Consider the following 16,703-nt stretch of genomic DNA (forward strand, 5'->3'; position numbering starts at 1 on the left):
ACTCGCCCAACAAGACCGTAAGCCCGTTCCAGCCCATGCCCCCGCGGACCCGCGCTCCCCCCGAGCCCAAGTGCTGCAGCTGATTGTAGCTGAGGAAGAAGCCGCCTGCTCTGAACCAGGCTCGGGGGGCGGGGGGGGGTGAAACGCAGCAGCCCATCTGCCCTAGCCCCCTGGACTGCTGCGAGCTCCCCCCACAGTGCCCTGCTCCCCAGTCCGGATTGCCAGCGCTCTTCAGTGGGTCAGGCCTGGAGTCCCCGGGGACCGCGATCCCCTCGGGCGCCCGCATTTCGGGACGGCGGAGCTGGCGGGGCGGGCGCGGGAGCGTGGGAGCCTGCCCTTTCCCACGACCCGGGCTGTGGAACCGGGTGGAAGAGCCGCGCGGCCCCGGCGGCGCGAACCCGGCGCAGAAGTCATCGCGGCAGCCTCGGGGCCTCCCACCAGCCCCCGCCCGGGGCAGCCCGCGCGTGGGCTGGGAAGGGGGCAGGCAGCGGGCCGGGGAGCAGCTATTTCTGCTTCCCTACCTGGAGGGGGCTGTGGGAATCGTGCAGGCGGGGAGCTGGGCCGCGCGGAGCAGGCTGGTTCTCACGGGCCGCGGGGGCCTCTGCTGGCACCGGCCAGCTCTGCTCCTTGGCCCGGGGACACAGGCCCGAGAGCTGCCGGGGGCTTCGGGACGTGCTGGAGAGCCAAGCGTGCGCACACGTGCGCCCGTGTGTGGGCAGCACCGGGGTCAGTGCCAGGCCACGGGTCTGGGTAACCCTCGAAAAGAGCAATCTCATTGCGCCCTGGCGCGTGAGCCTGGCACGCCGTGGGCTCCACGGCCAGCACGAGGCAGCCCCGAGCCGGGGGGACCTGCTCGGGCCTGGTCCCGCCCGAGGCCGAGGAGAAGCGTGCTCCTCCGTGCAGCGCAGCAGGCCCCTGGGCCCTCTGCTAAGGGTCAGTGTCCCCCACGCAGGGGCGAGACTGAACAGCTGCCCCTTCCCGCCCAGGCTCCTCCGGCCGCTCGAACCCAGTGTCAGGGATGATGCCCGGACCCGGGAGGAGAGCACCCTGGGGAGGGTTGCTATGGAGACGCCCACCCCAGCGTTTTGCATGCAGGGATTAGCACAGGGGCCAGCCTCTCCCCAACAGCTGGTCTGGAGCAATTAGCAGATCCTCGTTACATTCACATTAATGCAGCCGCCCCTCCTGCTGCTGCTACCCCAGCTGAGCCCCTGGGCCAGTGGGGGAGGGCATGCACGGCAACCAGCCCCGAACAAAGGGCTGGCGAAGGGGCTGCGCCAGACAGAGCCCGCAGGTCTGCTCTCGGGCCGGCTCTCCGGGGAGATACAGGGTGCCAATCAGCCAGGAAACAGCAGGCAGGAGGACCCCGAGCGGGATTGGGGTCCTGGGGCCAGGTGCTGCACAAAGGGTCTGCAGAAAAGCTGCAGACCTGCGATAGGGGAAACTGAGGCACAGCTCTGCTGCCCCAGAGGCTGATGCAGAGCTGAGCAGAGAGCCGATGTCTTCTGGAGCCCGGCCCTGCTTAATGGGTGCCACGAGGCCTTTCCAAAGCCGGGAGCTGCCGGGCATTGGGGGGTTTCTCCTAGATGGAGCCAGGGCGTTGTCGGAGACCTGGCTCTGGAGGGGCGCTGCCCCCATCCCCGGGGGTCCAGGGGGTCCAGCTCAGGGCACACCACTGCTTTCCCTGCACCCAGCTCCATGCGTGTTGTCTCCCCTCAGCTCCACGTGCAACTGCCCAGCAAAGACGTGCCCTGAAAAAGATTGCGGGGACCCAGGGCGCTTGCCATTTGCTAGAAATACCAGGCGCGCTCAGCTGCGACTCCCCGCAGAAACCCAACCCCGAAGAAGAGCAGGTGCCGGGGAAAGTGATAGCCCCCACGGGCGGGCAGGGGGTGCACGGAGAGGTCTAATCTATGGCTAGCAGAGGCTTGGACTTGCCTGGTGGAAAATCCGGCGTCCGGCTCTCTCAGAGCTGCCCACACGTGTTGTCTCACTGAGCTGCTGCCCGGCTCCCCTCCGGCGTCTGAGCAGCTGTCTGGGGCACGTGCGCACGCCGGCGCACGTCTGCACCCCTGCACGACGGGGAGAACACGTGTGAAATAACTCGCGGGCAAGCAGGGACTTGACAGGAGCACGGAGGAGTTGGAATCCCCTTTCCCCCCTACATAAGTCCTTCATGCTAACATGCAGACAGGCCTGGCACTTCCACGCATGGGATGGACTGTGCTAGGCGGAGCGAGCAAGCGCGCTCCCTTCCACCCTGCGACGCAGCCGCGGGGAGGCGCTGCCCTCGACCACGCGGCAGAGTGGCCCGTGTGAGCCTCCGGGCTCCTCCGCTTGTGTCCACCGCAGGGCCTAGCATGGACGCAGCCGCCCCAGCCCCAACACAACCAGCTGGATGCCCCGCACCAGGCCAGCCCTGGCGCACCAGGGTGGGATGGGTCCATTCTGGCAACCCCTGCAGCACCCAGCGCAGCAGCACTGGCTGGGGTACCACTCGCATACAAGCAGTGCATTGTGGGATGGGGGTTGGAGGACCCGCTGAGCCGGGGAGAGAGGAAGCGTGGCTGGTTGCATTGGCACAGCGTGCTGCGGAGCAGAGGTGCCCAGTGGGGCCAGCTCTCTGCGGGCACGCGGTGCCGTAGCTACTTCCAACCCTCGTTGCTCCTTGCAAGCTGGCCCCTGCCAGATGCTACCACCACCCCATACAGAGCCCTGGCCGGCGGGACGTTGTCCCGACCTCCACGATCAGCTTGCAGCCTGCAGCGGAGCCAGGCCGGACTTTATTTTAGCACCCGTCGGGGATGACGCTTAGGAAACGGGATCTTCCACAAAGGCCAGACACAGCCAGTGGCTCCAAGCCCCCAGCCCTGGGGGTCCTCAGCTGTCTGCTGCCTGCAGCTGCTTCTAAATATACCCACTGTTGCTGCCACGGGGGCAGGGCCTGGGGGCTAGTGGTCCCCTTCCACCCAGGGACCCAACAGCCCGGAACAAGCCCTGCTCGGAAACCGAGCCCCTTCCTCCCCCACCACTAAGGGCCCCTACTCCCGGGGCTTGAACGGGCCCGGTGGGCGAACGGGCTCAGACATGGAGGCTTGTAGCCGAGGCAGGGCCTGGGACAGGACCAGCCTTGCCCAGAATGTCCTTGGGGGTGGGTGACCGACCCCCGTGGTGCATGGAGCCGGGGGGGTGCACGCTGCAACCTTCTCCTGCCTGCCCCTGCCGTGCCGCCATCCGTGCCCGCGCGTCCCGGTCCCGAGCAGCGATCTCGCCCCGGCCTCTGCCTGCCAACGCCGTGTCCCAGCGCGAGCCGAGCCGCGGGGCGTGCGTTAGCACCTGCCAGGAGGCGCCGGCCGTCCCCGCCGCGCAGGCCGTGTTGTGACAGCGGCTCCTCGCGTGGCGACAGGTGCCAGCCCGAAAACCGAGCTGACAACGGAGCGGGGCTGGGTCGCTGCCAGCACGACGAGAGCAGAGACGGGGAGGGGGCCCTGGAAAGGCGCGGGGCCCCGTAGCGCAGACAGTCGGATGCGTGCAGCAAACCGGGCTGGGATCGGAGGCCTGGCTCCGAGCCCAGCGCCCGCCCCGGTCCCTGCCCCGCCAGACCTGGGGGCTCAGGCTTTCCTGTCCCTGCTGTGATCTATGCAAAGCCCCCTCAGCGCTGGTTGGGGCTTCACCAGGGCTCTGAGCACGGCACGCAGGTGGGGAGCCCGTTCTCCTGCCCAAATAGCGAACCAAAGTGCTCGATTGCCTCTACCCACCCAAGGAGCCGGTGATGAGGGCCAGGCTGCAAGGCCACATCTCCCTGCCCTCCCTGTATATGGGGCCAGATCGCTCGCAAGTGGGTGTAACGCCACGTGTGGGCTTCCCGGCAGGTATTGCCAAGCGCCAGCGGGTCCCCCTCACCCGATGGGACAGTCTGCAGCTGATCCCTGGAGCAGCTCATCCTTTGGGCTGCGCTGCGCTCGTGATTTGGGACACGAGCCCTCGCTCCGCACAAAACTTCCAGCCCGTTGGGGTGTCCATGCGGGCTTCAAGTTACAGCCAGGCTCCAGGGCTGAATCAGGCTCTTTGGGGGGGACTCTGCCCTGCATCCGTTCCCAGCCCCTGCCAGCGGCCTTGCGGTGATCTTCTGCTCTGCCGACTCCAACCTCTCCGAGTCCGTTCCCAGATGGAGCCGGCCTCAGCCCCCCGCACGTGGCAGGCGGGAGAGAGGGGAAACCCCGCATGGGCCATCTGGTTCGCATCCATCCCGGGAGAGGAGCCTGTTGGTGGACACGCAGGCACACGCGTGCCCCAGGCTGCAGCCGCAGCGCCGGCTCCCAGCCCCCCCGGGGACCAGGTCTGGCACAGCTCATTCGTGCCGTGTCCCTGGGCCTTCAACCATCTTTCTGCTACCAAAGCAGCAGCCCCCGCCCTAACGAGAGGGAATCTGGGCTTGTTGGGGGCTGGGACCCGTTGTCTAGGCGGCCTCGTGCATAAGCCACCCCCGGCCCTTGATTCAAGGTGGGGGCTCAGAGCAGGACCCAGCCGTACCCTGCTGCTATCACCGCTCATCTGACGTCACCTTCCACCCCCCGTCCCGGCGTGGCCCTAATTTGAGCCTGAGATTGGGTATAAGACCCCCGCCTCCTAACACAGCACACGCACAGCCGGACCCAACACATGCCCCCGAGGCCGGGGGGCTCATCCTTCCTGCCGGAAGTGAGCAGCGGCCCAGAGGCCTGGCCCAGAGCTAGTCCATGCGAAGGCAGATCGAAGCCAAGCAGCCTCGCTAGCTTTCCAGCAAACCCGCCTGCCGGGATCTCCCCTTCCCGGGAAGAGCAGGAGCCAGGGCTCATTTTTATTTATTTTTTTAACTTGTGTCTGAGGCCAGATTAGCCCAAACTAATTCCAAATCCAAGAGTCCAGAGCCATAAGTGGCCCTACTACTGGCAAACATCCTCCACCCACACCTGGGGCTTCAGATGTTTCCATATCCTTTGGCGAGCATCCTACTTGCATCCACCTCTGTTCCTAGCAAACCCTGGGAAGAGCAGAGAGAAGAGGGAAGGGCCAGAAGACGCACCCCCAACAGAGCAGGAAATACCCCCGTCTCCGGGGGACGCGGCACACAGGCTGCCAGGGGCTCTGTGCAGACAGGGAGATGCTCTGGTCCCCTCTCCGCCTGTTGGATATGGCAAAGCGACACAGCTGTAAGTCCCAGCTTCGCAACCCACCCCCATGGGACCGCTCCTGTCCCCCAAAACATGGCCTTTGCAATACAAACCTGTCCAGGAGACAGGCTGCCTCGAGACAGGCATGCGGGAGCTTGTGGGTGCAGGGGTTGCACTGGGATGCTTTCCATTCACACCCCCATGTGCCAAAAAAAGAGTTCGGGTCCAGCACCCCGAAACCCCCCCGACAAGCTCAGAAGCAGCCGGGGCTGCGTGCGCTCAGCAGAGACGGGCTCTGCTTTCTTACAAGACTTGCACCCAAAGCCTGACGGCCAAGAAGCAGTAACAGCTCCCGGCTACGTGCAGCTGTTGCTTCACGTCGCTCCCTGCCCGGGTTTTGCCACCCTGGTGCATCCACCTGGGGAAGGCAACTCACGGCAGCTCTGGATGCGCCACATGGGTGTTAGCAGGCCAGTTGGGCCTGGAAAAGCAGCGCGGCCGCACCCTGCAACGAGATCACAGGGCACTTGGCTTCCCAGCACTTCTCACACTCTAATTAATAATTAACCTCCCAGCTTGACTCTGATAGCTGTCCCAGCTATCACCGTGCCATCTGCACGCATGCCCCCCAGGCAACCCCCACCCAGCCCTCCCTGCACGGCCCTGACTTTCCCTGCTGGTAATCGGTCATGTTCACAACGCAGCGTGCAAGCACCAAGCCTTACCCCGGCCTGGCACCCATGCCTGGCACAGAGCGGGCACCCTGGCTGCACGTCCTCTGGGTGCAGCCTTGCAGCTCCCCAGGGCCGGCCCCATGCAGCAGGTCCCCACCTGCCAGGGCCCGGGCTCCAGCTGCTCCCTGACCAAGTTCCAACAAAGCAAACTGGAGTCTCCAAAGAAGAGGACTTTAATCAAAATGGGGGAGAGGGGGTTGTTTGTACAGGACAGTAAAAACAGTATAAATAACAAGCCGGCTTTTCCAAGCCTTTCTGGCCTCGAAAGAGAGCTGCAGGTGTGCTGCAGCACATGGCACGAGCACCAGGCGCCCCACAGGGAGGCTGCCCCCGCCTCGCAGCCTCCACTTCCCTCCCAGCCTGGATCTCCCCCGCAGCGCGCAAAGCACCCATGGTTTGCAGCAGGGCTAAGCCAGGATGCCCCCAGCCCCGGGTGACTTGCTGCTCCGTATCCCTTCCCCTGCCCCGGGCTCCCATGCGCCCAGCTGGGAGCGTTGTGGAGGGGGCAGGCAGCCAGGGCAGCACGGGGTGGAGAGCGCAGCAGCCGGGTGGGTCCCAGTGCAGCACACCTGCGTGAGCCCAGCAGCGGGACAGGTCGGCGCATCGCTCCCCTGCCATCCTTTGCAACACACCTGAGCTTGGCACGGTGCTGCTCCTCCAGGTACCCCTGCCTGAGCTCCTTCCCATCCCCACGTGCTGGGGGGGACCGAGCCTGTTGAACCCCTGTGCACCCAGGGTGGATTTTCCCTCAGCAGTTGAGCCAGCTCAGTCAGGGCCTCAGGCTGCAGCAGAAGGGCTCGCCGGGCTGGCATGCCCCGGAGGCTCGGGACGCAGGCGTGGAGAGCGAGCGGCTCTCCCCTGGTGCCCCGACAGCCAGACCACTTGCCCCCTTCCCACCAACCCCACGGGGAAGCCGGGTCCCAGCCAGGACGGTCCTAGCTCGGATCCCCTGGGCCAGTCTCGGACTTTTCTGCCTGAGATCAGCCTCGTGCCACGTTTGCAGAGTCTGCTCCGCGGCCTGGCCCCCGGGGGTCCGGGGCCGTGCGGGCGGGCGCCGGAGCCTGGATCGCGCTCAGCAGGTGCGGCTGCTCCTCGGCCCTCCGCCCGGCTCGCGGGGACGACAGCCCCGGCTCTCTATTTTTAGCTTGTGCTTTTAAAAAGGCCAGCTCCTCTCGGGGCGGCTGCGTCCAGTGCTGGAGTCCAGGGCTCTGCGATCCGGGCAGGAGGCGAGGAGCTGCAATTCAGAGCCCCCCGCTTGTTTCCAGGGGAGCCCTGCCGGACCCGCGCAGGAGACCAGACGCCCCCGGCCCGGGGAGCTGCTATACGTTGGAGACCTTCTGGGGCTCCCGGGCCTGCCGCAGCCCGTACAGCCACTTGATGACGCGGGCGTTGCGCTCGACGACGGAGATGCCGTAGGGGATGCGCTCGGGCGGCTTCTCCTCCAGCGTGGCGGCGCTGCGCTGCGAGCGGGCGCCCTCCGAGCTGGCCGTGCTGACGCTGTGGAACTTGACGGACACGATGTCGGAGCTGGCGCGGGCGAAGTGCTCCACCCCCATGTCCCGCACGTCCTCGGGGTCCAGCCCGCAGTAGTTGAAGAAGCGCTCCAGGTCGGCCGTGGCCCGCGAGTACCGGTCGCTCAGGTCCGACTTGGAGCGGTGCAGCAGCGTTTGCCGCCGGGCGCCGTCTGCCCGCCCGTCCTGGGGGCTCGGCAAGCCCAGCGGGCTGGCAGAAGGGACCCGGGCCTTGGCGGGCGACGCGGGCGCCGGGGTCACTGGGATGGCCGGAGCCCCCCGGGCTCGCAGGGCCCCGCAAGGCCGGACGTCCACACGGCGCACGGCCACCGTGCTGGAGGGCTTGGAGGCGCCGGAGCTCTCCGACAGCTTGCTCGTGCCCTCCGTGGGTGCCTTCCCGCGCGGCGTGCCCGGGGGCTCGGGCGTCTCCGCCTTCCACTTGCGCTCCATGCCCAGGGGGCTCTCGGGCTTGGGGAAGGGCAAGGGGCTGTCGCAGAGGTTGATGAGGTTGTTGAGGATCTCCAGGTTCAGGGAGGGCTTGGGCCCGCAGGCCTCCACCCGGCGCCCCCCTGGTGGGGTCCGGCGGCTCGGGGTGAGCACGGCCTTCCGCACGCTGGGCGCGAAGAGCGGCTGCTTGAGCACCAGCGGCTTCACCGGCTCCTGCTTGGTGCTGGCGACCTGCTGGCTCTTGACGTACTTGGCCTTGTCGGCCTCCAGCCGCTCCACCGCGCTGGGCTTGCGGGCGCCGGTCTCCGCCTGCCGCCGAAAGTACTCGGGGCCCTTGTTGAGGATGCGGAAGGGCATGGCCGAGGTGAAGGGCGCCGTGCTCGACACCCCCTTCATCGCGTGGCCGGCCTGCAGGGCCTCCGCGGGCCGCCCCGCCGCTCGCCACTCACCGCCCCGCGCCGGCCTCCGCCCGGGGCCGCGTGCCCCCGGCCGCGCCGCCAGCCCCCTCCGCCCCTCCAGCGGGGACAGCGACGGGGGGCGGCACGTCCGGGGTCCGCGCGGCTGCAAAGAGGAGAGGAGAGAGGTGAGCGCAGGCAGGCCGGGCGAGGGCGGCCGCCTGGGAGCCGGGCCAGACAAAGGCAGGGGCGGCCGGCTCCGCGTCCCTGCGGCCGCTGTCTGCGCCGCGAAGGGCTGCATCCTATTTCAAGGCGCCGGCCCCCCCCCCCCTCCGGCCAGGGCTCTCCCCGCAGCCAATGGAGGCTGGCGAGACCCTTCAAACCCAGCTCTGGGCCAATGGGCAGGGCTGGAGAGGCTCTTTGCATGAGAATAGGCCAGGGAGAGAAAGGAGCACAGCTCCAGTCCGCTGCCGGGCTCCCTCCCTCTCTCCACGCCGGCTCATTATCCGCCCTTTCTCCGTGGCCCTCCGCCAACCGCCCCCTCCCCGTCACCTGCCCCATTCCCCCCGGGACCCCCGCGCCCTGCCCCGCAGGTGCCGCCCACCCCCAGGCATGCAGAGCCGGCAGCACCGGCCAAGAGGGGCCCAGCCCGCCCTCCCCTCCTTCATCCTCGGGAGAGGGGGGCTTCGAACCAGCTGCTGGGACCCCCTTGGACCGCCCGCGGAGCTCAGAGCCCGCCTGAGACGTGCACCCTTATCCGGGGGCCGGTAGCTTCCCTCCAAGCCCTTTAGCCCCCCTGCTCCCATCCCGCGTGCCAGGGCTGGAGGATCCCCGGGGGGTGCGCGAAGCTCCAGACGCCCCCCGCACATCACCGAGTGACCTGGGGGAGGCCGTGCCCCCTCTTGAAGCGGAAGTGCCCGCAGCCGTGGCTACCGGCACCCGCTGGGGGCACGACGGGGCTCTCCAGAAGACGTGGCACGCTGCTAACAGCCCCTGGCAGCTGGGAGGTTTGCCCCAACCTGCCCGCCCAGGGCCGGGGCTGCACCCAGGCACACGCCCTGCCGCCCCTTCCCGCACGCCTGGTAGACGCCTCCCAACCAGTTGGACCTGCTGCCCGGGGAGAGCTCGCCCCGTGGGCGGGAAGGTGAGCTTCAAGGTGCCAGGGACAGCCGCCATCCGCCGGCACGAGCCGGAGCAGCGTGCGGAGCTGGCACCCGGAGGAGCGCCCACGCGGGACGCAGCCCGGCTCCCGCGGTGCCCGCTCGCCCCGGGAGAGCGCTGGAGGCAGACCCCGCGGGGCTCGGCCTGTCGGGGGCCCGGGGCCCACAGCCGCGCTCAGCCAGTGCAAGCCGGCCCTGGTCTCCCGGTCCTCCCAGGTCGCTCCGCCACCCACAGGCAGCCTCCCTCCTTCCCGCAGGCCCCGGCGCTTGGGGAGCAGGGTGCCCGCGCACTCAGCAGGCTGCTTCGTCCTGGACCGTCCCTGCTGCCCGTTCCCGCGCCAGCTGCCCCGCACCGTCCCTCGCCGCAGAGCACGGGGTCCCCCGTGCCCTGCTGCCCTCGCCCAGACGTTTGCCCCCGAGCCCCTCCGCCGTCTGGCACGGACCCTAGGCCGGGGACGATGGCAGGTCGCTCACCCCGCGGCCTCCGCCGCGCTCCAGCAGCTGCTCCCGGGAGCTCCCCGCTTCCCCGCGGCCGCGAAGGGCTGGCCCACCTGCCTGCGCCACTTCCTGTCTCGGCTCGAACCGGGAACACCTTCCCGGCCAGGCGGGGCAGGGCCGGAGGCGGGAGCGAGGCAGAGCGGTGGGCTGGCGCCCAGCTGGGGCCGGCCCGCCAGCCTGGCCCCGGCTGGCCCGTCCCCTTCGCCCCGGGGCCGGCGTGCCGCTGGCCGGGCCCCGCACGGACATCCAGGGCAGGCGGCGGGGTGGCCGGAGGGAGCGCACCGTCGTGCAGAAGCGGGCTCCGAGCACGCAGCACTGCCCTGGCCCTGGCCCCGTCGCTGGGCGCACGGGCGTGCGGGGAGAGGCAGTCCGGCCCCCGGCGCCCGCGCCCCCGCTTCTACGGGACACAACCTGCCCTGCCCTGCCCGGGCTCCCGGGCACTGCCGACGCGGTCTGGGAGACCAGCAAGTACGAGGCTGCCCTCACGCACCCACCGCCACCCCGCACAGGCACCCGGGGCAAGCAGCTATTCCTCACCCAGCCCTGGGGCACGGCTGAGAGCATGCGGGGGGGGGGCACCCCTCAGGTCTTTTCACAGACTTGTGACCCCCCCCGCTCACCGTCTCCACTGAAACGATCGGCTCAGCCGCGGCGCAGTCACCGACCCGGCTGCCACTTCAAAGCCCAGCAAGGGCCTGCCAAGGTTATGAAGCAAGAGCTGCGGGGGGGTCGAGCACGCCCTGCAATAACCACGCACCCACAGGAGTTATCTTTATGACGCAGCCCCTCCTTGGCCCGCTTTGTGCTGAGGTCCGGGGGCTTGTCGGCTGCCCCAGGCAGCGGCGTGACTTCCCTGCTGACTCAGCACCGGGAATCTCCCGGCTCCTGCACAACCGGGATGCCCTTCAGGTACAGCTAATCCAGCTCGATGGATCCGGTGTGGCAGAGCCCGACACGGGGGTGCGGAGACGCTCGCCTCCCCCACCGCGGCTCTCTCTGGGCCTCTAGCGCTGCCCCCCCGAGCGTGACGAAGACCAAGACTTTGTGCTCTTGGTCAGCAACACGCTTCCCGGCCGTATGCTGCTCTGGGCCCCAGCACCGCGCGGCTGCACGAATGCAACCGAGCACCGGGGGGGGAGGGGGGGTTGTTGGGGATGAGGCGCAACCCCCAGCTGGGCTCCCAAGGTGCTGCTCAGCTCGGGGAAACCGTACGCTGGCTCCTTCCAACTCCTTTACCCTTCCGACCCGACGCGGCAGCTGGGCTTGCTGCAGTTTCGGGCAAGGCTGCACACCGGGAGCTGACTGCCCGGGCACCGCGAGGCAGACGCTCCTCCGTGGAGCCTCCGCATTGCCTGCCCTGCTTCTGCCGGGGTGAGGGGAAGGCCTTGCAGCGGCGCTGGCCAATGCTCATCGCCTGGACCGCTTGCTGCTGCTGGCGTGTGGCTTGAGCTGCCCACGGGGAGCCGAGCCGGCGGCTGCCAAGCCCAGCCCTTTCCCTGCTTCAGAGAGCAGCCGAAAGGCCGGGGGGGATTCCTCCCGGTTCGGGGCTGCTCCTTTAGCTGCTGCTTGCAAAGCTGACCCTGTTTTGACTCGTCAAGGAGGAACCGTGCCTCTGCAAGAAGGTGCCCAGCCCCACTCCAGGGCACTTCCCAGCCTGCCCCCCCCCACTCCAGCGTAGCCCCCCATAACCAGGCAGGACCAAGCACACCAGGAAAGGAAACCACCCGGTTCAGGGGCCTGGCCCCACATGCAGACCTGCCCCCTCGGTCCCCCCCGCCACGCGGAAGCTGCGCGCTGCGGGTGCCGGGGGGACGCCCATCCTGGGACAGGGCGCCTGCCGGTGACCAGCCCCCGGGGCTGGGGTCGGGGCCCAGGCTCCCCGGCAGCCGCGGCGGGGGGTGCAGGCAGCGACGCCCTCGCGCCTCCTTCCCGCGCGGGACTTTGTGAATGGAGGCGGCGGGGGGATTTCCCCGGAGCCTGGCCCCACTCCCCCCCTGCATGCACCCTGCCTGCACCCAGCCGTCAAGTGGGGGAGCACCGCTACCCCGGGGGTCCTCCATGAGCCCCCTTATTACTGCAACCCCTGCCCCTGCCTTTCCCCAGCAGCCTCTCGAGGGGCCGGGGGCTGTCGGGGCTGGGGAGCGCCTGGGCCGGAGGCGCCTTCCCGTGCGCTGCCGGTTCCTGGCCCAGGAAGAGCGGCTGCTGCCGGTCCTGGCCATGCCCGAGGCCCTGGGCAGTTGGGACTGGAGCTGGGGTCTGACACGGGGCCGCAGGGGGTGGGGGGCATCCCTGCCCAGCCCAGAGCCCGGGGTGGCATCACGGGTGTCATCCGCACCGAGCCGGGAGGAGAAAGGGCGTCTTCACTGTTGCTGGATCAGGGCTGGTGAGTTATAGGGCTGGATCCGGCTAAAGCGGGGGGGGGTCCTGCCTTCTGCACCCCACTACGGTGCGCTAAAGAGAGCAGGGCCAAGCTGGGCAGCACAGAGCAGGGGATCGTGGCCGCCCACCGGCTGTCAGCCCGGGCGTGGGGCTGCGGTTGCTGCACGAGCCCCCTCCCCGCACCGCCAGGAGCCCCCTGGCCACGCGCAGCTGCTCCGGCTTTGCACCGGACAAAGCAAAGCAGCGGGCTGGAAACACCCCCGAGAGCGGCGTCTCTGCCGAGCGGGACGGGGAGCTGATGAAGGGAAAGGCGGGGGAGCGAAAGCCGGACCTTTGCCGTCGTGCCGGGCGGGCAGCGCAGATGCAAGCCTGGCTCCGCGGAGCAGCGGGGCGGGCAGGGCAGGGGCAGGGGCAGGGGCAGCGGCAGGGCGGCACGGGGGCCGCGGCTGGCCTAGTGGGGCACCGCTCGCGACGGGCTCCGGGCTGTCTGGCAGCGGCTTCCTGCGGGAGCTGCCCCGACTTGCTCCGCAGCAAGCGTCAGCACCTTCTCCCCAGGGCGTTTCAGGCCATCTGGGAGAGCTTCACGCACAGGCCTTGCCCTGCTGGGGAAGCTCCCCCGCGGTGACGGGGAGAGCTGCAGAGGCCTCGCCCTTCTGGGGCGCGTCCCGGGGATGACGGGGAGGTGAGCCGAAGCCCCCACCCAGCAGGAGCGCGAGGCCTCTCCCAGGCACCCGTGGTCCTGGCCCAGCCCAGGATATGCACGAAAGGACGGCAATCATCTCTGTCTCCAGAGCAAACGTGGATGGCCGCCCCCTGGGCAGCTGGGATGGGTCATTTCCCCCTTCCAGTGGACCGGCGGGCGCCGCGCCTGGCATCCCAACCCCCTTCTGCGAGCAGCCCGGGGCCCGCTCCCGGGGCCGCGCCGGGCGGCCGAGCGCTTCCTGGAGCTGAAGGCAGCCGTTGGAGCCCTGCAGCGAGACCGTGACCTGCCCCTCCCTGTAACAGCCGAGGGAGACTCGCTGCCAAGGCTCGTCACCCGATGCCGCCGCTCAGCAGGCTCTGCCCGTGCAGAGCAGGGGCTGCGAGGGCGGTCGGCCCCGTCTAGCACGCGGCGCTGCGAGGCCCGGGCTCCCGGAGCCGAGAGGCGAGAGCCTGGGAGCAGGGGATGCCCGCCGGCTCCCTGGCCACGTCCTGCCGAGGGATCAGGGGGCCGAGCGCCGGCGGCACCGAGGCTGCGAGGGACGGCTTCGCCCCCAAAGAAGAGACTCGTGAGGACGTCCCTGACCTGCGGCTCCACCCCTTGCTAGTGCGTGCTCGAGGCCGACTCCACGGCCAGGGCTGGGCAGAGCCAGAGCAACATCGTCCAGAGGTCGCAGCCCCGTGAATTCAGGGCCAGGACGTCCGCCCCCTGGTCTGAACCCAGACCAAGTCTCCAGCCCCCGCGCTGCCGTGGCCCCCAAGCTGCTGCCCGGTGGGCTACGTCCATGCCGTGGCAGCAGGAGCTGGGGCATCCCTGCCAGCAGTGCCCTGCATCCCCACCATGCATCTCCCTGGGCCCCGCCTCACTGCAGCCGCAGCAGGGGCATTAACCCCCCCGCAGGCCTCTCCGCCCTGGTCGCCATGAACCCTCTGCCGCACGCTGCGTGGTGAGGCCCAGAGCGTCCCAGGGAGCGAGCATCCAACGCAGGGCACGCGGATGCCCGGCTGGCACGGGGCTGCACGTCACCTTCCTGCGGGGCGGGCAGAGGGAAGGAGCTGGCGTGGCTGTGCCGTGGGAGTGGGTCCAGGGGATGCCTGGCTCGTGGGGCCTGTGAGAAAAGGAGGGGTTGTCAGCCCTTCTCCAGGCTCTGGGGCCCGGCTGCCCGGGGCACAAGCAGAGCCGGGGCCTGAGCATCTCCAGGGACGTTGGTGCTCTGATGCGGCTCCTGCCAGCTGCCCCGGAGCCCGAGGACCCCTCCCGCTGCGTCCCTGGCACCGATGTGTTGCTGCGTCCAGGACGTCGCAGCCGTGTGCGCCCCCATCTCTGCTGCCTCCTCCACGGTGGTGCATGGGGGACTCCTGCCCCCGCTCCCCTCTCTCCAGCTCGCCCCCGAGCAGGGGCAACCTGCCGCAGGGTCCCGGCGAGGCAGCCGCGGCCGGGGCCCCGCAGACAGGAGGCACGCTTGCGGGGTCAGGGCTCAAGGTCTGGGCTTTGCAGTGAGCTGACCGGCTGACAGATGGAGATTTACCGGGCGCGCACTTCCCCGCGGCCGGCCCGACGCCCCTTTGTTCCCACTTGATGACTGAGACGGCGAAAGCGGGCGCGGGGGCCCGGCGGGCGCCCTCTCCCCAGATGGCTGCGCCGGCGGCTGGCGGCGGGGCCCCTGGGGACCGGCTCCTTTCGTCACGCCCCAGCCCTCCCCGCCCGGGCCCCCAGGCACAAGCCTCTCAACTTTCAACTTGACCTGCTCCATTCACATGGAGATCGCATGCAAATGTGTGCGAGCTGCAGGCGACCCGCACCGCCCGCTTCCCGGCCCCACGGGCCCGGGCGGCAGGGCTCCCCCCGCCAAGCCCCGTCTGCGCCTGGCTCCGGGCCCGGGGCTAAACAGGGTCACGAACCAGCAGCGGGGCCCGCTTGGTCAAGCTGGGGGGCCTGAGCACCACGCGCACCACAACCGCCGGCTTTGGAAACGGGGACCCTGAGGCTGTGTGGCCGGCACGGGATGCGGTCCCGGTCCTAACCCTGCACGCGGCGGAGACGCCTCCGGCGATGGGCAGGAGCTCGCTCAGAAGCCGAGCCCGGGAATGGGAAGCTGCCCCCACCGCTGACCCGGGCGCGGGGCTGGGGCTGCTCCCCCCGGCCCGGACCCGGCGGAGGGGCAGGCCGCCGGCACCGCTCGGCTGCCAAATGTTGCCGCCCGCGTCGGGGGCCGCCGCTCGCATCTGTCGCGGGTCCGGCGAGGGCAGGGGCTCGGCCGGCCGGGCGGAGGAGGGGCGCACACTTCGCGCTGCTCGCCAGGCCCGCCGGGTGGCACGTGGCGCGCAGCCGTGGGGCTGCCCGGCCACGCCGATTATGCTCCTTTGTGCGCCCCCAGCCCATTAGACTTGGAAATGGCCTTGGAGGCGGCTGCTTTGTGCAGCCAGGGTGCGGAGCGCCCCCAGCCCCAGCGGGGCGCGAGCCCCGGGAGCCCCCAGCTGTGAGGGCAGCTCTAGCCACGCAGTGCGGGAGCAAGCCCCTCCTCTCGCCCCGGGCGCCTGCCAGGGCACACATCTGGAGACGGAGACGGCGGTGGGTGCCGGGGGCTCTGGCCAAGCGCCTTTGGACCCGCGCAGCAGCCGCAGAAGCTGCTCCACGGGTGACACCTGGTGCTCACCACGGGGAAACGCTTCCCCGGCCCCTGCGTGCCCCCCACCCGCGGGCTGCCTGCGTCCTCCCGAGGGGGCGACAGCAGACGTGCCGCCGGGGCTGGCAGGGCCAGAGGAAAGACGAGCAGGTCTGGGGGTGGGTGGAGACGCTGAGGGAGCCCCCTCCAGCCCGCCCGGCTGCGCCAAGCCCCGCGTCCTGTCCCGCAGGAGTCCAGCGCCGGAGCTTCCCCGGTGCATCGACCAGGGAGGCCTCTTATCTTATCGCAGCCAGGAGCCGGTTTGTCCGGCTCCGCTCCCTTTCGCAACAGCTCCGCCGCCCTCCGGCAACCCCTGCCGCGCCTCGGCGCGCGGCCTCGGGTGGGCTCGGGAGCTTGGCCGGGGGCGCCACCCCTGCCCCCCGCAGGACTCCTCATCACTCCAGGGGTGGGAGGCGGGAAATTGCCCGCCCCGGACAGGACCCAGAAGCCGGCGGCGGAGCTCGGGGCAGCGCAGGAAGCAGCTCGCGCGGTGGAGAGCGAGGCCAAGGGGGGGGGGCCTCCCCTGCACTGGGGGGCCCCACAGGAGCAGTGAGGGCACCTGCACCGGGTGAGCTACTTCCCTGGCGAAGTGAGACCTTCGCCCAGCAGGACGGGCAGAGGCCAGCCCTGGTGTAACCCTGTGCCAGGGGCCAAACTGCCACCGGGAGCAACACACGTTTTGCCGCAGCACTGCACGGAGCCCGGCCCTTCGGAGAAGCCCAGGGCTCCGGGTGGGCGCGTGGAGAGCTCGTCCCTGCCGCCCCACCCTCATCCGGGCTCCAGGGGAGCGTTCCCAAAGAGGGACCTGCCCGGCCCGGCTGTTGTTAACCCCAGAGGTTGCCCCTTTGATCTCCTGGTTCCTTAAAAGCAACCGCGTGGCCCCAGCAGCAGCATTTGTAGCCAGGCAGCAGGGACAGCGATTGAATTCATAGCTCGTTATCATCTGCCAGACCCCTCCTAAACGCTTCATCCCACAGGGGTTAATGACCCTCTCTCCTTTTTAGTGGCCTTGATGCCCCACCGGTCACGCCAGCTGCCTTGAGCTGCTCCTGGTCGTGAAG

The 16,703-nt window shown here is 69.5% G+C and overlaps 1 protein-coding gene across 2 annotated transcripts; it reads right to left on the reverse strand.

The window, feature by feature from the left end:
* Positions 1–6,053: 6,053 nt before the first annotated feature.
* FAM110A (family with sequence similarity 110 member A) lies at positions 6,054–10,012 on the reverse strand. Of its 2 annotated transcripts, none has more exons than XM_090020629.1 (2): positions 9,875–10,004; positions 6,054–8,406 (listed from the first exon to the last, which is right to left on the reverse strand). In XM_090020629.1, the coding sequence occupies exon 2, from the start codon at positions 8,239–8,241 to the stop codon at positions 7,207–7,209; it is 1,035 nt and encodes a 344-aa protein (XP_089876755.1). In that variant the 5' UTR covers positions 8,242–8,406; positions 9,875–10,004; the 3' UTR covers positions 6,054–7,206. The 2 variants fall into 2 exon arrangements, 1 of the variants encoding a protein (XP_089876755.1); XR_016438355.1 differs by having other exon boundaries at positions 8,266–8,406; positions 9,844–10,012.
* Positions 10,013–16,703: the final 6,691 nt, after the last annotated feature.

The sequence above is a fragment of the Crocodylus siamensis genome, chromosome 10 (assembly GCF_052110815.1).
Source record: "Crocodylus siamensis isolate JL-2025a chromosome 10, ASM5211081v1, whole genome shotgun sequence".
NCBI lineage: Eukaryota > Metazoa > Chordata > Crocodylia > Crocodylidae > Crocodylus > Crocodylus siamensis.

Excerpts from the sequence above, each read along its gene's own strand:
- FAM110A (XM_090020629.1), bottom strand. The coding sequence starts at position 8,241 with ATGAAGGGGGTGTCGAGCACGGCGCCCTTCACCTCGGCCATGCCCTTC.